At 43.0% G+C, this 25,643-nt stretch overlaps 1 protein-coding gene across 3 annotated transcripts in view; it reads left to right on the top strand.

Moving 5' to 3' along the window:
• Nucleotides 1-25,643, top strand: part of DGKG (diacylglycerol kinase, gamma 90kDa) — a 240,636-nt gene that overhangs the window by 33,682 nt on the left and 181,311 nt on the right. For all 3 annotated transcript variants that reach the window (XR_826487.1, XM_010853888.1, XM_010853887.1), the window contains exon 2: nt 15,039-15,355. Coding sequence is in view for 2 of the 3 variants with exons in the window: in XM_010853888.1 (XP_010852190.1) it covers nt 15,289-15,355 (67 nt within the window). In the remaining variant the exon portion in view is untranslated. The remainder of the gene's footprint in view (nt 1-15,038; nt 15,356-25,643) is intronic.

Here is a 25,643-nt window from a genome sequence, read left to right as displayed (position 1 = left end):
GAAGGATAGTACTGCTTTATGGATGGAGGAAGAGGCACAGGACTATCCAGAGTCTTCTGTAAACTGAATCCTGGGTTCCTGAAATGAGCCAGAATATTGATCCTCAGTCAGTCTACAATCTAAAAATAGTATTAATAATTTTCCTAGATCTGAAATCCAGCACCAGTACTGGAGAAAGTATGGGCTTTACCTGAGGCATACATGAGTTTGAATAATAATGGCTCAAGCTGCCTGCAAGGAGTCTGACCCTAGATACAGTGCATAATAATACATACCTTGAAAGATTATATTAATGTGAAGAAGGCAATATATTCTCAATAAATAGCAGCTATTGTTTAGATTGTTCTGAAAAGCAGGAAGTGGGAAGAAGGAAAAGGAGAGGACAATTAGAGAACGGAGATGGCCAGGCAGTGGAGGAGGGACAGGAGGGTTCGTGAATCTGAGAATATTCGTGAGCTGGCTTACCACAAGTTCCTCCTGGCCCACAGGAACTTTCCAAGCTGAATGTGGTTTCATATACTTCCAAACTTGAGTGTTGTCTCTTTGGTGTGGTCTTGTTTTGGTTATTGTTAACACACACATAAGCACACAGCACACCACAATACCACAGCCTCCACAATACCCAGTATTTTTACACCGCTGTCTTTCTAGTCCTGCCAGAGACTCATACTCGTGCTTGAGATGTCTCTTCTGTGACTATTCCATTCCTGACAAATGGATGCTCTGTGGTATGAATAGACTGTCATTTTCTCGCCCTCTCAGGCTTTTCTGTTTGTTGAGTTTCGCCCTTCACTTGATGGTAGGAGACTCCTATTATCTGTTCTGTACCCTCTCTGGATTATATATTTGGCACAAAATGTCAGAGTAGGAGTATGAAAAATAGATCCATCTTGTAAAGAAAGGGAAATTCCACAGGGAATATATCATAACATGAGAATTTTAGGAGCTCAGCACGATGACAGCCATCTGGCAGTCAGGGGACTCTGGCATAACTCTGTTATGTTTTTCTGCCTTGAGAAAGTAGAACTGACTGAGAGATTCAGAATCTGTCTGCTTTTGGGCCCCGGAAGGAGATGGAATAGCTCCACATAGTCCAAGCTTCTCTTCTTCATCCTGTCCTTTCAGTTCAGTTCAGTTCAGTCGCTCATTCGTGTCCGACTCTTTGCGACCCTATGAATTGCAGCACCCCAGGCCTCCCTGTCCATCACCAACTCCTGGAGTTTACTTAAACTCACATCCATTGAGTCAGTAATGCCATCCAGCCATTTTATCCTCTGTCATCCCCTTCTCCTCCTGCCCCGAATACCTCCCAGCATCAGAGTCTTTTTCAATGAGTCAACTCTTCGCATAGGAGGCCAAAGTATTGGAGTTTCAGCTTTAACATCAGTCATTCCAGTGAACACCCAGGACTGATCTCCTTTAGAATGGAGTGGTTGGATCTCCTTGCAGTCCAAGGGACCCTCAAGAGTCTTCTCCAACACCACAGTTCAAAAGCATCAATTTTTCGGCACTCAGCTTTCTTCACAGTCCAACTCTCACATCCATACATGACCACTGGAAAAACCATAGCCTTGACTAAATGGACCTTTGTTGGCAAAGTAATGTCTCTGCTTTTTAGTATGCTATGTAGGTTGGTCATAACTTTCCTTCCAAGGAGTAAGCATCTTTTAATTTCATGGCTGCAATCACTATCTGCAGTGATTTTGGAGCACAAAAAAATAAAGTCTGCCACTGTTTCCACTGTTTCCCCATCTATTTCCCATGAAGTGATGAGACCAGATGCCGTGATCTTTGTTTTCTAAATGTTGAGCTTTCAGTCAACTTTTTCACTCTCCTCTTTCACTTGGATCAAGAGGCGTTTTAGTTACTCTTCACTTTCTGCCATAAGGGTGATGTCATATCTGAGGTTATTGATATTTCTCCCTGCAGTCTTGATTCCAGCTTGTGCCTGTTCCAGCCCAGCGTTTCTCATGATGTACTCTGCATATAAGTTAAATAAGCAGGGTGACAATATACAGCCTTGACGTACTCCTTTTCCTATTTGGAACCAGTCTGTTGTTCCATGTCCAGTTCTAACTGTTGCTTCCTGGCCTGTATATAGGTTTCTCAAGAGGCAGGTCAGGTGGTCTGGTATTCCCATCTCTTTCAAAATTTTCCACAGTTTATTGTGATCGACACAGTCAAAGGCTTTGGCATAGTCAATAAAGCAGAAATAGATGTTTTTCTGGAACTCTCTTGCTTTTTCGATGATCCAGAGGATGTTGGCAATTTGATCTCTGGTTCCTCTGCCTTTTCTAAAACCAGCTTGAACATCTGGAATTTCACGGTTCACTTATTGCTGAAGCCTGGCTTGGAGAATTTTGAGCATTACTCTACTAGCATGTGAGATGAGGGCAATTGTGTGGTAGTTTGAGCATTCTTTGGCATTGCCTTTCTTTGGGATTGGAATGAAAACTGACCTTTTCCAGTCCTGTGGCCACTGCTGAGTTTTCCAAATTTGCCAGCATATTGAGAGCAGCACTTTCACAGCATCATCTTTCAGGATTTGAAAGAGCTCAACTGGAGTTCCATCAGCTCCACTAGCTTTGTTCGTAGTGGTGCTTTCTAAGGCCCACTTGACTTCACATTCCAGGATGTCTGGCTCTAGGTGAGTGATCACACCATCGTGATTATCTGGGTTGTGAAGATCTTTTTTGTACAGTTCTTCTGTGTATTCTTGCCACCTCTTCTTAATATCTTCTTCTTCTGTTAGGTCCATACCGTTTCTGTCCTTTATCGAGCTCATCTCTGTATGAAATGTTCCCTTGGTATCTCTAATTTTCTTGAAGAGATCTATAGTCTTTCCCATTCTGTTGTTTGAATCCCATGAACAGTATGAAAAGGCAAAATGATAGGATACTGAAAGAGGAACTCCCCAGGTCGGTAGGTGCCCAATGTGCTACTGGAGATCAGTGGAGAAATAACTCCAGAAAGAATGAAGGGATGGAGCCAAAGCAAAAACAGTACCCAGTTGTGGATGTGACTAGTGATAGAAGCAAGGTCCGATGCTGTAAACAGCAATATTGCATAGGAACGTGGAATGTTAGGTCCATGAATCAAGGCAAATTGGAAGTGGTCAAACAGGAGATGGCAAGAGTGAACGTCCACATTCTAGGAATCAGCGAACTAAGATGGACTGGAATGTGTGAATTTAACTCAGATGACCATTATATCTACTACCATGGGCAGGAATCCCTTAGAAGAAATGGAGTAGCCATCATGGTCAACAAGAGAGTCCAGAATGCAGTACTTGGATGCAATCTCAAAAACGATAGAATGATCTCTCTTCTTTTCCAAGGCAAACCATTCAATATCACAGTAATCCAAGCCTATGCCCCAACCAGTAATGCTGAAGAAGCTGAACAGTTCTATGAAGACCTACAAGACCTTTTAGAACTAACACCCAAAAAAGATGTCCTGTCCCTTACATTAGTGTAAAGGAAAGGAAAGTGAAGTCACTCAGTCATGTCTGACTCGTTGCGACCCCATGGACTGTAGCCTACCAGGCTCCTCTGTCCATGGGATTTTCCAGGCAAGAATACTGGAGTGGGTTGCCATTTTCTTCTCCAAGAGATCTTCCTGACCCAGGGATTGAACCCAGTTCTCCGGCATTGTAGGCAGATGCTTTACCATCTGAGCCACCAGGGAAGTCTAGTGGAAGTCATTAGTGTAAAGCAGTGCTTAAAAACACTGGCATGTATCAGAATCCCCAGGGCTCTACAAAACACAAATTGTTGGGCCACCCTGAATTTCTATAGATTTGCAGTGGGGTCTGTGAATTTACCAGTTGATGCTGGTACTGCTGGTATGAGGACCACATTTTAAGAACCACTGATAGGAAATTTTACTTACTGTGACCCTCATAAAACATTATCCGAATAATTCTCAGAACCCTGGAAAGATGTACTACTGCTACTGTTATTCCCATTTAGAAATGAAGAACACTGGTTCTTCACATAGTTATAAGTGGTAGAGCCAAGATTTGAATTCTGTTCTAATTCCATTTCCAGACTTGTGCTTGGTGCTTTGGGAAGAAGGCTCCCTGACATGGGATATAAGTCATTTTCCCCAGGTGGTAGTTTTGTGAAGGAGGCCTCCTCTGTACTCTTATCCCTACATCATCCCCTCAGCTCTGGAGTCCAGAATCAGACCTTGGTCTTGCTGTTTACAGCCCCATTTGCTTAGCATTTTCACTGTAGCGCACACCTACTGGCAGAGCCAAGTGAATGCTCTCCCACATTTTTGAGAAAAGTTAAAGGTGGTCCCAGGGCAAGAACAATTTTTTTTTTTTTTGAAGTTTCATGTTTTACCTCAAACTTCCTGCATATTTTGCACTCTATCACATTCTCTATTCAAATTTTATATAGATTTCTCCCCCCTTCAAATAGTATTAGCTTTCTAGGTGCGTGTCTTGGTTTTTCCTCTGGCTTCTACTTTACCTTCCAGTTTGAGGCTGAGGGTTTAGGCTCTCCGTGGTGGGTTTATTGATGGTATCAGTACTTAGCACAGAGCCTAGTACTTAGGTACTCAGTAGGTATTCATTCAGAGGTGTTATGATGAAAGAAAGATTATGAGCTTTGGGACTAAACAGACTTGAATTTGAATACCAGTTCTGTCACTTACTGGTGGATGAACTTAGGAAAATCATTCTGGGGCTGTTTCTTACAGCTATAAAATATCTTCCTCTCAGGGTTTGGTGAGTGTTACAGATGCAGTGTGCAAAGCACCAGATGTGTCATAGTCTATAAGCGAAGGTTGCCATCATGGCTTATATTTTAATGACTGTTTAGAATGGGAGAACGAATGAATGAGCCCACTTGAGCTGTGAACACCTTGGGATATAAACACTCCCCAGTCTGATAGCACAGGCAGCCCCTCAAGTAGCAGGTCTCAGTTCTCCCAGGAGACTGCACGCCTCTTCTGGGTACCAGCCCCCTGCACCTAGACATCTCTGTTCAGCCTGACATTGTCACACCTCCCCCAGAGCAGGGCTTCTTATATTCACTCTGAGGCCACTAAGAGAAGCAAGGTCCTCAAATGCAAGTCCTCTCTGAATTCTTTTGGGTAGCATGCAAATTCGAGATTTTATTTTTGTGTATATGTAAGAACTATATGCTGATAATTTACTAAGTGAGTTATTAGGGATTACTCATACTTGCTATTCATGAACTCAAATTAGATCATTACCAAGTTCCCCAGGGGCTCTAATTCAGTTATCTTTGAAGTCAGGCTGCCTCTAAATGCTCAGTAATGACTGCCTCCTCACTCAGCCAGATGGTTAGATTCCTGTGACATGGAGTAAAGTCATGCTGTTACCATTGCAATGTCAGACTTGCTTTGAGTCAGTTTTGGTGTTCAGCTACCACTATTCTTGCTTTTTAATTAGACATGGTAGTTCATTTAACTTCATCATTATCACATTAGTTTGTGGAGGACATTTGGTTAACCTGATAGCAGGCAGTGATACATATTTGCATCAAACATATTTTAGGCCTGTAATTTTCCAATTACTAGATGTTAAGACATGAACAGGCTTCAGTTCAAGCATGAATCATGGTATTCTCTTGCTAAACAGATGCATATGTAATCCAAACCCAAACGTGCCTCTTTAAGTTGTTTGGATTATTTATGATTGCGTAACTAACTACCCTAAGATGGAGTGGCTCAACTGTTTTATTATTCTGCATGAGTCCATGCATCAAGAACTCAGACAGGGCTCAGCAGGGACAGCTCATGACCGCTCTACATCATGTCTGCTAACGCTGTGAGATGTGAAGTGGCTTTAGGTGCTTCCTCGCAGCTAGGGTGGCTTACGTGACTGCACAGCGACTGGATGGTTTGACTGGGATCTTACCACAGGGGTTTCACTTGTCATCAGCTGGGTTTCTGGGTTTTTCTCCCCCTGTGCACATGGTTTCTCTGTGATCTCTCCAGTTAAATGGCTCAACTCCTGACATGGCAACTCAGTGCTTCCAAGAACACAGAAGTGGAAGCTGCCAGGCCTTGAAGTTTAAGCCTAACACTGGCACAACATCACTTCTACTGCATGTTAAAGCAAGTCACAGGTGCAGCCCAGATTCAAGGGGTAGAGAATAAAAAGAGCATGAATCTCAGGAGGTGTGAACCATCAGTGGAATAGACTATGACACAGGTGACACTGATGAATTCAAGCAAGTTAAGTAACCCCTGACATCCTATATTTTAAGCATATTAAGGTGACTATTATAAGTTTATAGATTATAGTTATAATTTTATGGGTAATTTGTTGTGGTTGTTCAGTCACTAAGTCATATAACTCTGTGGACTGTAGACTGCCAGGCTCCTCTGTCCTCCATTATCTCCTGGAGTTGGCTCAATTTCATATCCATTGAGTTGGTGATGCTATCTAACCATCTCATCCTCCACTGCCTCCTTCTCCTTTTGCCTTCAATCTTTCCCAGCATCAGGGTCTTTTTATATGAGTCATTATTTTAATATTAAAATATATACACTGATTCATGTTTTTTTTAAATTATAAGTGACTCAGAACTAATATTACCAGTTTTACATCAACTAGTATCTTTCATTCCTCTCCAGTTCTTGGTTAGCATGTAGTTCTTTTTAATTTATTTATTTTTAATTGGAGGATAATTGCTTTACAATATTGTGTTGGTCTCTGCCATACATCAGCATGAATCAGCCATAGGTATACATGTATCTCCTCCCTCGTGAACCTCCCTCCCACCTCCCATCCCCTGCTGCCCCTCTAGGTTGTCACAGAACACCTGATTGCTCCAGGCAAATGGTCTCAGTCAAAAAAAAAAAAAGTTGAATACCACTTTTCTAGTGGTCAAGAAATGAACCCTTAGGAATCTTCTAATAACTAGCGGTATACAGTGGGCAAGGCACTGTTTCAACCCTGGAGGGGCCCGGAGTCTTGCAGGGAAGAGTAGGTAAAGACACTGCAGAGTGGTGAATGCCACAGTGGAAAAGCTCAAGGAGTTATTGGAGAGCAGATATGTCCAGCCCAGTGTGAGCAATTAAGGGGAGCTTCTTAGAGAAGGTGATACTTGAACTGAATTCCAAAGGCTGTGTAGGAGTTGCAAAGTTGAAGAAGGATCAGCAAGAGCAAAAGCCCAGAGATGGTACAGTTATCAAGATCTGACTAGTGATTTTTTGGAAAGATATGAACCCTTCTGGGAAAAGAGAGGGGTTCATATCTTTCAAAAAAATCACTAGTTTTTAGTGAGTCTTCCCTTTAAAAAATATACTCATTACAGTTTGTTATAAGTCATCAGACACATATAAATAAGCTCCCCCAATCTGATGCTGTATTCATGAATTAATGTTATTATGAGAGCAAAGAGGAGATGAAGAGGTGTTTGTTCCTGGATAATTGTCTGTGGCTGATTCATTCGAATGAATAGAGAGACCTGGGGTGCAATTCAGTACCCATTGAATTTGCCGTCTTCCTTCTGACTTGTGATTTCCATGCTGACATCTGTACAGAACAAATAGGGTTGATCCACTGTGTGAAATTGCAGAGCTAGAAAATGTGTTCGAAACCATTATTCCCACCCCCTCATTTTTAGACAAGCAACCGAGACCAGGGGAGCTCAAGCAAGTGCTCAGAGTGGCTTAGTTGTAGGAACATAAAACACTCTTCTTCCACCCAGCCTGACAATATCCAATCTGAGTGCTATTTAGAAGATCCTATTACAGTTTTTTTTTCTGTCAGCAAAGATGTTGAGGGTGGTAATAAGAAGATTGTTCACACTGTAAAGAGCCCCCAAGAGGGGAGTGATAGGGCAAGCTGCCGGCAGGGAAATGCTGAGAGGCATCAGCTGGAGCAAGCCCTCTTGTGTGGTAGCCGTCATCTCTGTCAAAAGGCAGACAACCAGAGGGGACGGTCACGTGGGAGCATGGTCAGCAGTGACTATCTGGAGAGTCAGGCAGTATTTGCTGATGGAAATAAAGAATGGTGCAGCTTTACTAAAAATGGAGCTACCACATAATTCAGCAATCCCAGTCCTGGGCTTATATATGGAGAAAACCATAATTCAAAAAGATACATGCAACATGCACCCCAATGTTCATTGCAGCCCTGTTTACAGTAGCCAAGACATGGAAGCAACCTAGATGTCCATCAGCAAATGAATGGATAAATGTGTGATATATATACAATGGAATATTACTCAGTAATAAAAAAGGAGGAAATAATGCCATTAGTAGCAACATGGATGAACCTAGAGATTATCATTCTAAGTGAAATAAGTCAGACAAAGACAAATACCACGTGATATCACTTATATGTTGAATCTAGAAAAATGGTACAAACGAACTTATTTACAAAATAGAAACAGACTCAGACTTCAAAAACAAACTTATAGTTACCAAAGGGGGAGATGTGGAGGGGGAGGGATAAATTAGGAGTTTGGGATTAACAAATGTATACTGCTATATATAAAATAAATAATCAACAAGGACCTAACGTATAGCACAGAGACTCTACTCAATATTCTGTAATAACCTATATAAGAAAAGAATCTGAAAAAGAATGGATATGTGTATATGTATAAGTAAATCACTTTGCTGTACACCTGAAACTAACACAACATTGTAAATCAACTATAATATAAAATAACACTTTTTAAAAATGTTCCAGTGTCTTCCACTATGAAGCCAAGCACTGAGCTGCAGTGGAACAGCAGTTATAATAACAGAAGTATTTGTTGAGTTACTGCAGCATGTACCTCTTTACCTTGTCACTCCTTCTCAACTTCCTCAGAAATCTTTCCATCTGCCCTGTACCTGCTACAGACACATTTGCTGGCCTCATAGTTCCCTGTCCATATCTGTATCACTCCTCTTACCAGCCTGTGTGTTCATTATCTGTTCAGATATCTGTCTCCCACCTGGGACCATCAACTACTACAATAGGAAAATATAGATGATTTGTGTGTTCTGTAGGAATACAGCTAGGAGAATAGCTTGATTTGCTCAAAAAGTTTTTGAAAAGCTATAGAAAGAAATGACCATTGTATCTAGAACCAGATATATGAGTACTGATTTGTTATGAGGAGGAAGGAGTGAAAGGAACTCCAGGTAGATTAAAGGCATGGGGTGCTTGTCAGTCCATTGACTAATGTTCATGAGGTCCTGCCGTGTGTTAGGCACTTTGCCAGGTGCTAGGGGTACATGGTTGATTTGGCTGCAACAAGGAATATGTGGAGCAGGAGACCATTGGAGTAAGAATGGGGAGATGAGCTGCACCACAGATAAAGGATCTTCTGGAACTGGCTGAAGAACCTGCCTTTAATCCTGGAAGCTAAAGGAGGCCTCTAAAGGGTTTAAGCAGGTAAATGCTAGAGTCAAATTTGGTTTTAAATGCAGGGGTTATCTACACACAGATATGAAGTGATTCACAGGATATATCGTTAAGTAAAACCAACAGTGTACAAAAAACAGTCCACAGTGTGCTACCTTTTATGTGATAGAGGAGGGGAAATAAGAAAATATCCATATATCTGCTCACTGATGTGAAAATAAACAGGAAGAATAAACTAGAAAACATAAGGATTAGGTGGGAGACAAGATGGAAAGGAGGAGGGTGGGAACAGAGTAAAGGAAACGGGAACGCAAGACACTTTTTTTATATATAGTTCTGACTTCTGAAACCATACTAAAAAAGAATCTGTGGGAATGGAGAAAAATCTCTACAGTGAAATACAAACAAGAATGAATGGGAGTGGGAAAGAACTACCTAAGTAACTTTTGAAAATAGTTCTTTGAGGGTATGCTGTTGGCTAAAGACAACGGAGCTGTAAATAAATTTGAACTCTGTTTTTCACAGAAATGTGGCTAGCACTTCTGAAATTATTTTCTGTATATTTTAGAACTGAGAAAAGTACATTGTAGATAATGGAAACAGTTTGTTGGAGAAAAGAGTTTAATAGTATGGAATGAGAGGAGGCTACAATTGACTTTGTGTAGTGTATGAGTATGCATTTGGGGTTTTTAACATGGATAGATGGATGGAAGGATGGTTGGAAAGATAAACAGCCAGAGATGAGCTTTGTGTGTGTACATGCATCCATTTCCCAGCTCTGTAACTGACAGAGCCTAGAAGCAGTGACACCTTAGGAGCAAAGAGCATACCTAGTACCCAAACCTTGGTTTCAAAAACCATTCTCCACTAAAAGGAATCAGGGCTCTCTAGAAAAATGACTGATTTTAGGACCAGTACTGAGGAAGTACAAGTTGAGCCTGAAATATTTTGTAATACCAGAAAATAAAGATGTGATCAAAGAATGATAGGAATATGTGTGAAGAATAAGGAATTACTTTGAATGAGCTTGCTCTGGCCAGATCTGGGACAATTTGGAATCAAAACAAATAATGATGGTAACGGATCATAACCCATTGAATAAAGTAAGAATCCATGAATATAAGTAAATATATATTATGTGGAAATGTAATAAGCATATTATACTTATATATTTATCATGTATATTTACATAAACATATTTTATATATCTATGGTATGTGTCGTATTTATAGTATAAAGAAAGTATAGTCTAGTATAAAAAATAAGGAAGAGAAAGCTCTCTCTTACAGTATAATCAGCTAATAAATATAGAAGCGAGGGTGGAATTAGAAATTCACCATCATGGTAATAATTAATCCAGGAAAGAACCATCGGTGGGTGCTAAAACCATCAGTGGATAAAAGTTTGATGAGCAGTTACAAAATTACTACAACCTGGAGCAGGATATCAAGTTCAGAAATCACAGCGCAACACAAAGCACCCAGCTGCTGGCAGCTCATGGCTTGTAATATTGCTCAGTGTTGTATTTGCAATAGGATGGTAACAATAATGATTTATTTAGGCTCCAGTATGTGATAGGCATTATACCGGGTGCAGTTTGGTGGGGGGGGGGTATGTTTGTTCCTTGCATATATTAACTCAATCCTAATACTAATTCAGTGAGATTTTTTCATTAGTTATTCTCATTTTTAAGATGCAGAGCCCAAGGTCCAGGAAATGGAAAATTTGTCTCAAGTCCAATAGTTGATAAGAGGCATAACAGGACTGAAATCCCCTGCCTTTTGAGTTCAGGTTCCTTGGTGTTCTATCATGCAGTGTGTCTCTGGGTCCTCTTAGAGCTCTGCGTTTCTGAAAGTATGCAGAATGGCAAGATCAGAGAGGCATTGTTAAACAAAGGCATCGGGGGATTCCTTCTTTCTTCTCACCATATTTACTAAACGTCTTGCCTCATTTTCCTTATCTAAAAATAGGGAAAGCTTAATTTCCATGGTTGTTATGAGGATGAAATTAGATGACATATATTAAGCAAAGAGCACAATGTAAAGTAAGCATCCAGCATCAGTGTTTATAGCAGTTGCAATGCTGAATTCCCTTGTATGATGGAAAATTTTTCTAAAGCCCTCACTTTTGGACTGAGTTGATAATCAGAGGCCAGATCGTAAACAGCTTTATGTATCATGAAAAGAAGACTACGTTTTATTCTACAGGCAATAGAAACCACTGAAGAATTTTATGACTTGGAAAGATGTGATTTGGTTGGCAATTTAGAGCTGAACAAGGGGAAGAAAGCAGAAACCAAGGCAGACAGACTGGCAGGAGGCTGCAGTCAGAGACCAGGCAGATGAGGGTCTGAGTTAACAGACCAGCTGGCATGATGGGGGGTGGGGGGTGCAGTGCTGATGTGGAACACGCAGTGGACAGTCACACTCTCAGACTGGTGCCTGGGTTTGTAGGAAAAAAAGAACGAGGAGCTCAGCCTCAGACCTCTGGCCTGGGTATTGTATTGGTTCTTCTTGGGCATGATCAGAATGCAGAGGAGGGGCAAGTTGGAGGCATGGAAAGGTGCTCATTCAGGGCAGTTTGGGACAAACAAGGAAGTCACAGTAGATAGTTGAATATGTAGATTTGGGGTGAAGGGAGCGTGCAGGCCTGGAGGTGGCGCTAGTGGTAAAGAATCCACCTACAGTGAAGAAGACCAGGGTTTGATCCTTGGGTCAGGAAGATCCCCTGGAGGAGGGCATGGCAACCTACTCCAGTGTTTTTGCCTGGAGAATCCCATGGACAGAGGAGCCTGATGGGCTACAGTCCATGGTCGCAAAGAGTTGGACATGACTGAGGGAATGAGCAGCGTGCCTGGGAGTTATTGAAGTCATGGAGGTGGATGAAGTCCCCCAGGGAAGGGATGTAGGGTGAGAATGGGGCAGTATTCAGCACACAGTATTTAACAGTGGCAAAAGAAGTGGAAGGAGACTGAGGAGGAACACGTAGAAAGATGAAAGAGTTTCCAGGGGGTTGTTTTCTGCTGAGGATAAGGCCGCAGAGAGTGCAAAGAATGCAAGGAAGGCTTGAACGTGCCTGTTGGATTTGGCAATTGGGTCAGTGGTTTTGACCTTAAAAATAAAACAGCCAGTTATTTTAATAGCAAATGGATTTATTCAGGCATAGCAGAGGAATTGCACTTTGAAACAAGTGAGCTGTGGCAAAAGCCACAGGCAAGTCCAACATGTAAAAGAGAGGAATGTTATTTTATCAAGAAAAAGGAGGAAGTTGAGAAGGGGGTGTTTTGAACAAAAGTCCATGGGAGAAAAGTGAGAGTTCATGGTGATGACCATTACTCATTGGTTGTTGAGTTGCTGAGGTAGTCAATTTCCTTTTTTTTTCCCAAAGAAACTATTTATTTTTCATTTATTTATTTATTTTTCTGCTCTGTGTCTTAGTTACTGCACGTAGGATCTAGTTCCCTGACTAAGGATTGAACCCAGGCCCCCTGCATTCGGAGCACAGAGTCTTAGCTACTGGACCACCAGGGAAGTCTCTGGGGTAGTCAATTTTTTGTAGGAAATGCAATGTATATCTTTTCCTGTTGGGCCTGTGCTTGATGGTTCTTTCCCATTAATACTTCTGTTGGGGTCCAAAATCATTGCAGATAGTGACTGCAGCCATGAAATTAAAAGACACTTGCTCCTTGGAAGAAAAGTTATGACCAACCTAGACAGCATATTAAAAAGCAGACACATTACATTGCCAACAAAGGTCTGTCTAGTCAAAGCTATGGTTTTTCCAGTAGTCATGTATGGATGTGAGAATTGGACTATAAAGAAAGCTGAGGGCCAAAGAATTGATGCTTTTGAACTGTGGTGTTGGAGAAGACTCTGGAGAGTCCCTTGGACTGCAAGGAGATCCAACCAGTCCATCCTAAAGGAAATCAGTCCTGAATATTCATTGGAAGGACTGATGCTGAAGCTGAAACTCCAATACTTTGGCCACCTGATTCGAAGAACTGACTTATTTGAAAAGACCCTGATGCTGGGAAGGATTGAAGGCGGGAGGAGAAGGGGATGACAGAGGATGAGATGGTTGGATGGCATCACTGATTCAATGGACATCAGTTTGAGTAGGCTTGGGGAGTTGGTGATGGACAGGGAAGCCTGGCGTGCTGCAGTCCATGGGGTCGCAAAGAGTCCGACACGACTGAGCAACTGAACCGAACTGAACTGCTGGGGTCTATGATTGACAATTGCTCCTGTAATTGACCTCTGTGATAATTGCAAAAGAGCTCCCCCTTCTGGCCTCCCTGCTCCATTTTAGTGAGTGTTCCCTTTATTAAGTTTCACGACTGGAAACTAGGCAAGACCGGGTGCCCAGAAACAGAACTCAGTGGGCCAGTGGATTAAGAAGAAAATTAAACTTTTTAAGGAGAGAAACTAGAGTTTGGATGCTCCCTGATATACAAGCATCTCACTCCCTTGCCATGTATTTCTTCCTACTGTTGGCGAGCTCCGACTAATGGAAGATCTTGCTCTCCTTACAGAACATGTATCTTCTGCCTGCACTTTCCCTCAGCTCTAGCTCAGCCCTCCAGGTCTATACCAACCAAGTCTAAGTGCCATCCCAGAGAACTGTCCAGTCTGCCTGCTCGCTCCATCATCTCTTCCAGCCCCTTCACCATTCCTCAGATCCTCAGACTCGTAGACTTGCCTTCAACCCTGACTCTCTACAGTGGATTCTCTTTTATTAAAACTGGGCTTGATTTTGGGTAACATCAGTCTTTATTTCTTGTCCTATTAGGCTGGTCACTTTTCAACATTTTTAAACCTCAACTCAGAATAAGAGATACATTTTGCATTGTGATAGGTGTATACATGTATGTATAACTGAAAGAAGACACACTCTTATTTTCAATTCCACCATTCCATTCCATTCTGTGCTATTCTATATCATGTTTTTAGATGCTGGTCTTAGCCTGCCACATTAATTTCACAACCCATTAAACTGATTTAGAACTGATGGAGCCAGGAGGGGCTCAAAGGAAAAGATATTAAGTATTTGTCTGAATCCACTCCCTCTTCTCTTAGGCTCATCTGCACCAGGAAGGCAGGCCTTCCCTCTAATTATATTTTTTATGGTTCTAAGAGGAAAGAGTCACTAAGATGCCAGCCAGCCTTGAGGGGTAGGGTTGGTATTTGAATTTTCAGAGTGGCTTAGTGACTCATCAGAGGAAGGTAAGCACCTCTAATGGTGGAATTTAGAAATCAGTGGAATTTAGAAATCAGTGGAGAAGAGATTGGCTTACCTTTCAAATCACGCCCCGTGGGCTACTGTCCCTGTACTTTCTCAGGAGACACCCGACAGCCTGGAGTATTTTCATGCCTGGAGGATGCTCTTAGGTGGCCTTACTACCACCTCTGATGAGGGACGTTTAAAATTTCCCAGAGTTTAGGAGTATGGCTGCCTCTGTATACGGGCTATGCAACCCCCATCCCGGCCATCCAGCTGTCTGGACTTGTACTTGTCTGTCTGTGTGTCCTCTTCTGACTCCCCTGGGGTGGCATTCCCCCACTGCTTGAAAACCACTGTCTCCAACAGAGCTTTCAGCAAAGAACATTTGAGGATTTTTTTTTCTTTTTTTAATAAGAAAAGATGACATGTGTTCTAACATTCTCATTTACAATGTCTTTTCTACTCGCCCCAGGAAGAGCAAGGATTTCTGAATATACCTTGACTACAGATAGAAGGATATTGTTGCCTGAGGAATAGCAGAGGTCTTCTCTCATCTGCTCAACGACAACCTGCTGTTGCCATAGACACCTGGGTCCTCGAGAAATTTCCTGAAGGGCTTGTCTGTTGCGTACCTGCAATGAGCCAGGCCCTAAGCTGGGCCACGGCTACAGCCTGGTGAACAAAACTCTCTCCCAAGCCTCAAGCGCTCACACCCAGGGAAGATGAGTGAAGATCGGTGGGTGTCCCTCACTCCAGAAGAATTTGGCCAACTCCAGAAATATGCAGAATGTGAGTAAATGGATGGACCCATCTCGGGTGGGATTTCCTCTTGGTTGGGGAGAGCATTTTTGGAGAGCAGAGTAGCAAAGCAAAGAGAATGAGATCAACTTATTATCTCCTTATAAAAATAGAATTTGTGTCTTTAAACATAAAAATGCAATTATCTTTATACTCTATAAATGATACATTCTCACCAGAGAAATCTGGAATATCCAGGGAAGAAAAATAAAAAGTAGGTTAAAAAATCACAGCTAAACGCTATGAGCATTTTGTCACATTCCTGTCTTGTGTATATTGCTTTACTTGGTTGAATTCCTGAATATACCTTTTTCCTTTTCGGTCTTCATTTTTTTAAATAATGTAAGATTGTGTTTTCTCAGCTTGTCAAAACCTCTTTCTAGCCTACCTTTTGAAAGGCTGCAGCCTGCTTGGTTACAATGTTACTCAGTCATTTGCCTTAATATACTCCTGTGTTGGACCCAAGGCCTTCTTTCAGTAAGATACAGGATTCTGATGCACGTCACTTCCTTCACTTTGTATTGAAAAGCCTGGGCTTTTAGATGGGGCTCTCGGTTTCACTAGCTGCACCCAGGAACAATGTCAGTGCATCAACAGTGGTGGCAAGGCCCACATACACACACGGCCCCACAGTTGTGCCCCCCACTGGCCACTCCTAGTCCTGATTGTTAACAGGAGTTGGTCCTGGCTGACCGCTTCACTCTGCACACACACAGTGCCCGTCATGATTGTGCGACAGAACTGATTTTTACAGAGCCCTTTGTCTTTCAGAGCCCTCAGCAGCACTCCTAACTCCACCCCATTTTTCTAACTCCTCTCCCTTCGTATTAACTGTGCTGGTGTTTTTGTAGGTCATTCAATCTGTCGCTCCTTGACCTGCCCTACAGCGCTTGCCCAGGCAGATCATCCTCTGAAGTAGGGCAGCCTGTCCCACTTCCACAGGGCACTGGTCTGGGAGTCAGGGAGCCAGGCTCAGTGCCAGCTCTGGCGTTGTCTCTGTGATGTGACAGCCCTTAACACCCGCCCCACCCTTTAGATCCCCTCCCCCACACCCCCAGCCTTAGTGTCCTCTTATGCAAAATGAGAGGGCTGGACTAGATGATCTTTCCCTGTGGTCCCTCATGCCTAACACCCCATGATTCCATGTGATCCACCAGTAGGACTACTGGTCTGTTTCTCCCTGGTACTCTGGAGCCCATGGCCTCTTGTATGACCACAGTAGATTTAGAGAAGTCTGAAGTGTATTGGCAAGGAGCAAGGCATCACCCTCCAGGGTAAGTGTTAGTCATGGGCTTCCTTGATGGCTCAGATGGTAAAGAATCTGCCCACAATGCAGGAGGACCGGGGTTCCTCTGGTTCGGGAAGATCCCCTGGAGAAGGGAATGGCTACCCACTCCAGTGTTGTTGCCTTGAGAATCCCATGGACAGTGGAGACTGGCAGGGTTTCACAGGGTTGCTAAAATTCATGGGGTTGCATAGTTTATGGGTCTCAAAGTCTGTCTCTCCCTGGTACTCTGGAGCCTGTGTCCTCTTGTATGACCACAGTAGATTTAGAGGCCTCTGAAATGAATTGATAAGGAGTAAGGAATCACCCTCCAAGGTAAACTCATCTAATTCTGCCCACTCTGTGGGTCAACAAAGTATCAGGCCCTGTCAGGGAGGAAGAAGCAGCAGAGAGATAAGGCTTTGCCTGAGGAATAGGAACCTTGTTAGGGCGTCAGAAATGGACTTTGACACAAGCAGAGAACAGACTCAAGGCAGCAGGGAAACCACGCACAAAGGAGAAGGGAATTTAGGGCTGGAGGAGACTGAAGGGAGTGGATTAGAATGTGGCTCAGTCGGTAAAGAATCCACCTGCTATGTGGGAGACCTGGGTTCCATCCCTTGGTCAGGAAGATCTCCTGGAGAAGGGCATGGCAACCCACTCCAGTATTCTTGCCTGGAGAATCCCCGTGGACAGAGGATCCTGGCGGACTACAGTCCATGGGATTGCAAAGAGTTGGACACAACTGAGTGACTAAGCGCAGCACACACAGGATGACAGAAAGTCTCTCACAGTTCTTAGGGCCAGAAGTCCAAAATCCAGGCTCCTCCTGAGGGCTGTGAGGGAAAGATCTGTTTCCTCGGCTTATGGATGACTGTCTTCTCCCTTTAGTTTTCACATGGTACTCTCACTATACACATGTCTCAGTGTCCAAATTTCCCTCTTTATGTGGAAAGCCTTTTTTTTTAATCCTTACTTTTTAAATTTGTTTTTTATTGAAGTATATAGTTGATTTACAATGTTGTGTTAATTTCTACTGTACAGCAAAGTGACTCAGTTATACATATATACACATTTATTTTTATTTTCTTTTCCATAATGATTTATCAAAGGGTATTGAATACAGTCCCCATGCTATACAATAGGATTCTGTTGTTTATCATCCTGTATGTAATAGCTTGCATCTGCTAACCCTAAACTCCCAGTCCATCCCTCCCGCGCCTCACCTTGGCACCACAAGTCTGTTCTCTGTGTCTGGATAGAGTCGTTTTGGATTGAACCCACCCTACTCTAGTAAGACCTCATCTTAACTACTTACCTCTGCCATGACCCTGTTTCCAAATAAGGTCACATTCTGAGGTACTGAGGAATTAGGACTTCAACATATCAATTTGCAGGGGAGACAACTTGTAACAGAGGATCCATCTGGGTGAAGCCTGTGTAGAAAAGAGTTTAAGACGTGAATAGTAGATGGTGGGGGGAGGAGTTGAAACAGGGGGAGCAAAGGAGAAGGGGAGCAAAGGGGGAGGTTGTCTGTGCGGAGGTAAGAAGAGCTTCTGGGCCAGGTGAGGAGAAGGAGCAGGAGGATGGGGAAGCAGACAGGGGTAGGAGCGGGTAGAAGAAGGCCTGGGGCCCTGCCTGTCAAGGCGTAGCCTTTGGACTGAGTGGCAAAATGTGGAGCCATGGATCTGATGGCTGAGTGCAGGGTGATCTGGATGAGAAAGTTGCCAGGTCAGGGACGGCAGACAAGTCCTTTGGATGAAGGATGAAGTCTCTCATCTGAGCTGAGGCACAGAGCTGAAATGGGGAATGTGGCAATGAACAGATGCTAATTTGTGGGAAATTACTGAGGAAGTATCCTCAAAACTTGTGGAATAAAAGGAAGCCAGCAGAGACACCTCAAAGCCTGTGAATCTGTGCACAGTAAGGGACAGAGGGATCCAGATGTGGCAAAGCCATTGTGGAGGCAGGGGGTGAAAGAAACTCAAGTATTTGGTAGGAAGTGGCTGCTCTGTGGTCTTTTTTTCAACCATCAGCTTTATCCTTCTTGGATCCATCCTCATTTTGTCTGTGTTCCAGGACAGGACAAGGGGCTCTAGCACCACTGTTCTAACAGAAAAGAAGAAAAGATACGATTCTTAGAAAATGATTAATCCTCAGAGGAAACCCTGAACAAGGCACTTCTACCAATTTTAGACACATTCTGGCATTTAGTCATATTGCATTTCCATAGCAACTGCTCTTCCATAACCATAAAAACAGGAGCTTTACAACAGCAGAATAGCTGAAGTGTACAGGCTGAAAATTAAGAACTTTCTCCAGTGGAGTTCTAGGTAGGAGAGGCCAAGAATTTCAGGACAAGAGGTTTTCGATATGCTGCTTCAGGAGCATAAACCCTGCACCTTCTCTGGTGTGCTTCAGTCAGGGGAGAAGCTGTGTTAAACTACCCTTGGATATTTTATATATTATATAATTGACAGTGGCCTGGCAAACACGTGTGCTTAGTCATGTCCAGCTCTCTGTGACCCCATGGACTGTAGCCCACCAGGCTCCTCTGTCCATGGAATTCCTCAGGCAAGAGTACTGGAGTGGGTTTCTATTTCCTACTCCAGGGGATCTTCCTGACCCAGGGATGGAATAGAACCCAGGTCTCCAGCATCTCCTACATCAGCAGGTGTATTCTTTCCCACTGTGCAATGTGAATTAAGAGTGCTTGTCAAAAGAATAATATGACAGTTTAAGAAGCTTTTTTGTTACCAAATAAAAACAAATGTAAAAATTTTGAAAGTGAAAAGATGAAACTTAAAGCTACTCATGATCCTATCACACTTCTCTGATGACTCACTGGGTAAAAAATTCCACCTGCAATGCAGGTGGCGCTAGTTTGATCCCTGGGTTGGAAGATCCCCTGGAGGAGGACATGACAACCCACTGCAGTATTCTTGGCCTGGAGAATTCCATGGACAGAGGAGCTTGGCGGGCTACAGTCCATGGGCTCGCAAAGAGTTGAACACGACCGAGCGCGTGCGCGCGGGCACACACACACGATCCTCTCTTTCAGTGATAACCACAACTCGTATGTTTATGTATAAATATAAACATTAAAATACATATTACACACATATACATATATATTTAAAAAACAAACATCTAGACTATTTTGCGTGCTGTTTTCTTCACTCTAACAATATGTTTCAGTTATCCATTGCTGAGTCAAAACAGGCTCAAAATTTGATAGGTCGAAACACCCATTTGGATTTTGTTCCCATGATCCTGTGGCTTGGGCACCTGGCCAGGGCCCAGCAAGACTTGTTTGTGCTCCACAGTGTTTGGGGTTGCAGCTGGGATGCCTCACATGGCCCTGTATGGCCTGTTCACTCACTTGCCAGTACCTCAGTGCTCCTCCATGGGGCCTGTTCCTCCAAGCACTTTCTAATCTTCCCTGGTGGCTCAGAAGGTAAAGAATCTGCCTGCTGTGTGGGAGACCCAGGTTCAGTCCCTGGGTAGGGAAGATCCACTGGAGAAGGAAATGGCAACCCACTCTAGTATTCTTGCCTGGAGATTTCTATGGACTGAAGGGCTTGACAGGCTACAGTCCAGGTCACAAAGAGTTGGACATGACTGAGCAACTAATAATTCAACTTTTTTTCAGGGCCTCTCCACGTGGCATCTCTTGCCAGCAGGGTAGCTTGGACTTTGTACATGTGGCTCAGAGCTCCAAGATATAAAAACAGCAGCAGACCTTTTCAATGCCTGGGTTGAGTGCTAGACCATAACTCTCTCCACATTCCACTGGTCAAAGCAGTCACAGACCTGGGCCAGACTTGATGGGGTGGAGGAATGGACTCCACATCTCATGGAGATGTGGCTCACATAGTGGGGAGGAAAACTGACAGAGCCGTCTCTGGACACTGCCTAGTGCACAGCATGGCAGGATGCATGTCTGAATCACCCAGTACTTTCCAGGAGCATGGTTTTTAGTGGTTATAGAGATTTCTTTTGAGTGCGTATACATTATTTTATTTAACCAAGTTACTGGTTGTGATCTTGCCTGTGTGCTCAGTCACTTCAGTCGTGTCTGACCCTTTGCAACCCCATGGACTGTAGCTCATGAAGCTCCACTGTCCATGGGATTCTCCAGACAAGAATGCTGAAGTGAGTTGCCATTTCCTACTCCAGGGGATCTTCCTGACCCAGGGATTGAACCTACGTCTCCTGCATCTCCTGCCTTGGCAAGTAGATTCTTTACCACTGACCCTCTGGAGAAGCCCAACTGTGATCACAGGATGTATTAATAGAATCAGGGCTTCCCTTGTGGCTCAGCTGGTAAAGAATCTGCCTACAATGCAGGAGACCTGGGTTCGATCCATCCCTGGGTTGGGAAGATCCCCTGGAGAAGGGAAAGGCTACCCACTTCAGTGTTCTGGCCTAGAGAATTCCATGGACTGTATAGTCCATGTGGTCGCAAAGAGTCGGACACGACTGAGTGACTTTCACTTTCAGAGAAGGCAATGGCACCCCACTCCGGTACTCCTGCTTGGAAATCCCATGGATGGAGGAGCCTGGAAGGCTGCAGTCCATGGGGTCACTGAGGGTCGGACACAACTGAGCGACTTCACTTTCGCTTTCCACTTTCATGCATTGGAGAAGGAAATGGCAACCCACTCCAGTGTTCTTGCCTGGAGAATCCCAGGGATGAGGGAGCCTGGTGGGCTGCCATCTATGGGGTCACACAGAGTCAGACACGACTGAAGTGACTTAGCAGCAATTTCTAGTAAGGCAAATAAATATCTACATTCTCTCCTACACTAATCAGGCCTCTCTAGAGAACTGGATTTATTTCTGGGCACCACAGTTTACAATGGACAAAGCAGAACTTGTTGAGAAGTGCCTATAGCATGGTGAGGGGCCTCAAGGCCTAGTTTTGAAGAAATAGATGAAAACACTATGTATATTTGCTGGAAAGGGGGAGACTCAGGGAAGAGTGAGGGAGCACTAGTTGTATTAAAAATAGCCACAGTACTATTGTGGGAAAAGGGTGTAAAGTTAACAGTGAATGGCTTTAAGAAGTAGCTTTAGGACAAATTGAAGGAAATCATCAGAAAAAGACTGTAAGGGATACATTGCTTCCTAATGATCAAACCTGTCTAAGATGAAACAGAATGGACTCAAAACCACTGTTTCCTTTTGCTAGAACTGTCTGAGCAGAGTTGGCTGAGACATTAGAGAGATAGGAGCCTTAGATGTCTGGTTGATTAAATGACCTTCATTAGTCCTTTCAATACTTAGTTCTGTGTTTAAACAGGTTTCTTTTTCAAATTTGGAGAACATGAGCATATGGAAATGCCTTCTACTGACCCACCTCCTAACAACTTCAGAAATATAATTGGCTTATTTTCCTGATCCTGTTTGGGGGGAGGGTTTTTTCCCTATGATTTACCAAGGATAGAAATTAACTTCTTATTCATAAAGCAAAAAAGGAAAAAAATCCTGATAAAACATCCATTTTCACCTTTAATTCTCTAAGAAATGAAGCCAAACATTTCCCACATCAGTTAGTGGTTGCTTTATTTTGTAGACTTTTTAAAGCTAGGAGAGATCTTAGCCATGATCAAATCCAACTACCATCCATTTTACAAATGAGAACACTGAATTCAGAAGAGCTCAGTGATTCCTGAAGGTCACGCAGAAAATCAGTGGCAGAATAAGAATTAGAACCAATGTTTTCAATTTGAGGTCAAGTTTAATTTGTTTCACTTCAGTTCCAACAAATTAAACAGAATCTACTCATTGGAGCTCAACTTTCAACCATACATTGATAAAGAATATATATATTTAATAGAACAAAATTTTTAATAAACTTTTGCCCAAGATTTTATTTAGCTCAATTAGTGGAGGGGCCAGTAAGACATTAAAGTTGAGAAGTGAGATATGGTCCCTGGATGGATACAGATCAAATCCATAAATTCCTAGTTAGGCAATTTCATAAATAAATGCAAGGATAAGATTGCTCTGTTGTTGTTCAGTCGCTCAGTCATGTCTGACTCTTTGTGACCCCGTGGACTGCAGCATGCTAGACTTCCCTGTCCTTCACCATCTCCCAGAGTTTGCTCAGACTCACGTCCATTGAGTTGGTGATGCCATCCAACCATCTCATCCTCTGTCGTCCCCTTCTCCTCCTGTTCAAAATCTCTCCCAGCATCGGGGTCTTTTCCAATTAAGATTGCTTGGTTAGATACAAAACTGGTTATAGGACAGCAAACCCTAATCTTTCAGGTTATCTGTTTCATAGAAGTTCTGTGCATCTCTGCTGGAAAAAAAAAATCTGTATGTTAACATATAACTTCACTAAGTCTGGGACATTTAATATGTTTTAATCAATAGTAAACAGTGAGTAAACTAAGTACCTCCATTAGGCAGTCCTTAAATAGCCTTTGTTCCATATGACATTGAAAAGATGTGTTGCCCACTTATTTTTCTTATTTCTGAGTTTTAGGGAATTTTAAAAATAATAGTGACATACAAAGAAATAGAGACAAAACTGGGATTTACTTCAGTGCCCTTCTAAGGCCCTGAGATGGGACATCACCCCCCCACACACACAACTTTATGTTTCTATTCTATTTAGGTCTTGACAGAAGAATCTGAGGGTCTTTTCCACCTATATTCTTCCTTCCATAACCTCAGGATAGTGGGAATAAATGAGATGAAAGGGAGCCCCAGGCAGTATTCCTGGGCAGGAAAGCTTAACCCCCATGCTGGTTCCCAGGTGTTGAATTCCAACAGATAATCAAGGTACTCGGTGCTGGGTAGCCCTGATAGACTCTTCCTTCCTGAACAAAAATTTTCTATACATTTAAAAAATATTGAATAAGTAAATTGTGCTATTCAGAAGTGTATTTCAGTAGAATCAAATTAAGGCAAAGTTTTTTTACTTTAAGATGTAGGGAATTTATAGCTCAAACCTCAAACCTGTCAGTGTAATATAGGAGTCAGAGAAAATGTTTAAGGCTAATTTGTACAACAATGGAAAGCTGTAAGTAAGCTTTCTTGAAACTTTGCTATTTATATGGGCCAGTAGAGTGAGATTTAATCAAATGTTCATGGAACCCTGGGCCCATAAAGGGTCGTGTCTAGGTGCTTCCATCTTGAAAGGGATAATCACAGCTATTTCTCACACACATCTCTTTTGGTACAGCTGGCCTTCTTTTCATTAGTAATGACTGGAACTCTGCCCACAAGCAGTCACAGAAGCTATGGATAGGGAGGGACTTCATTGAAACAGTGGCTCTCAAATTTGAATGTGCCCATAAATCTTTGTTGTTGTTCAGTTGCTAAGTCTTGTCCAACTCTTTGCCAACCCATGGACACCAGGCTTCCCTGTCCTTCTCTATCTCCCAGAGGTTGCTCAAACTCATGTCCATTGAATCGATAATGCCATCCAACCATCATCCTCTGTTGCCCCCTTTTCCTCCTGCCCTCAATCTTTCCCAGCATCCCAGGGTCTTTTCTAATGAGTCAGCTCTTCACATTTGGTGGCCAAAGTATTGGAGTTTCAGCTTCAACATCAGTCCTTCCAATGAATATTCAGAATTGATTTCCTTTAGGATGGACTGGTTGGATCTCCTTGCTGTCCATGTGACTCTCAAGAGTCTTCTCTAGCACCACAGTTTGAAAGCATCAATTCTTCAGTGCTCAGCCTTTTTTATGGTCCAATCTCACATCCATACATGACTACTGGAAAAACCATAGCTTTGACTATACGGACCTTTGTTGGCAAAGTAGTGTTTCTGCTTTTTAACATGCTGTGTAGGTTTGTCATAGCTTTCCTTCCAAGGAGCAAGCGTCTTTTAATTTCATGGCTGTAGTCACCGTCCACAGTGATTGTGGAACTCTTGGATTTTGTTAAAATGCAGATTCTAAATCAGTAGGTCTGGGCTTGTTTTGAGATTCTAACAAGCTCCCAGGTAATGCTGATACTGCTGGTCTAGGAACTACACTTTTAGTTGCAAGAAGGTAACTATTCCTGCATTCCTCCACCTGTGACTGATGAGGCCAAATTATTTGGAGAAAAAGTGGGAAATCTTGCTAGCAATGCAAATTCTACTTATATAAAAAGCCATACCAGTCATTCAGGTCATTTATGATAAATCAGAAAGTCTTAATATCCTGAGGAGGGCTTTCTTTACATTGAAGCAGTGGGAATTTTGGCTGATAAAGTATTTTTCTCTTATTCTATATATAACCTTCAGAAGTGCAGCAGAACATTCACTTCCATGGGTTTCCCCAAGTAGTTAGCTTGGTGGGACCCAGTGGTCCTCAGCCTTAGCTGCAAATTGGAAATACCTAGGAGGCTTTAAACGATTGTGATGTCCTGCCCACAAACTCCCCCATCTCTGGACCATTTAATTATCACCTGTAAGCATGAGACCCAGGCATCAGGGATGTTTGAAGCTCCCCTGCTCATTTCAACATGCAGCCAGGATTGAGAACCACTGGTCTACCTTTTCTCCTTATGCCTCTTGGAATATAGGACATATGGAACAAGCATGACAAGCCCAGTCCCTTTTTTCAGTTCAGTTCAGTTGCTCAGTCGTGTCCGACTCTTTCTGACCCCATGAATTGCAGCACGCCAGGCCTCCCTGTCCATCACCAACTCCCAGAGTTCACTCAAACTCATGTCCATCGAGTCGGTGATGCCATCCAGCCATCTCATCCTCTGTCATCCCCTTCTCCTCCTGCCCCCAATCCCTCCCAGCATCAGGGTCTTTTCCAATGAGTCAACCCTTCGCATGAGGTGGCCAAAGTACTGGAGTTTCAGCTTCAGCATCATTCCTTCCAAAGAAATCCCAGGGCTGGTCTCCTTTAGAATGGACTGGCTGGATCTCCTTGCAGTCCAAGGGACTCTCAAGAGTCTTCTCCAACACCACAGTTCAAATGCATCAATTCTTCAGTGCTCAGCCTTCTTCACAGTCCAATTCTCACATCCATACATGACTACTGGAAAAACCATAA

Source organism: Bison bison, unplaced genomic scaffold (assembly GCF_000754665.1).
Source record: "Bison bison bison isolate TAMUID 2011002044 unplaced genomic scaffold, Bison_UMD1.0 scf7180017864333, whole genome shotgun sequence".
Lineage (NCBI taxonomy): Eukaryota > Metazoa > Chordata > Mammalia > Artiodactyla > Bovidae > Bison > Bison bison.
Note: the sequence above shows the minus strand (reverse complement) of the source record. Positions and strands in the feature narration are given on the sequence as shown.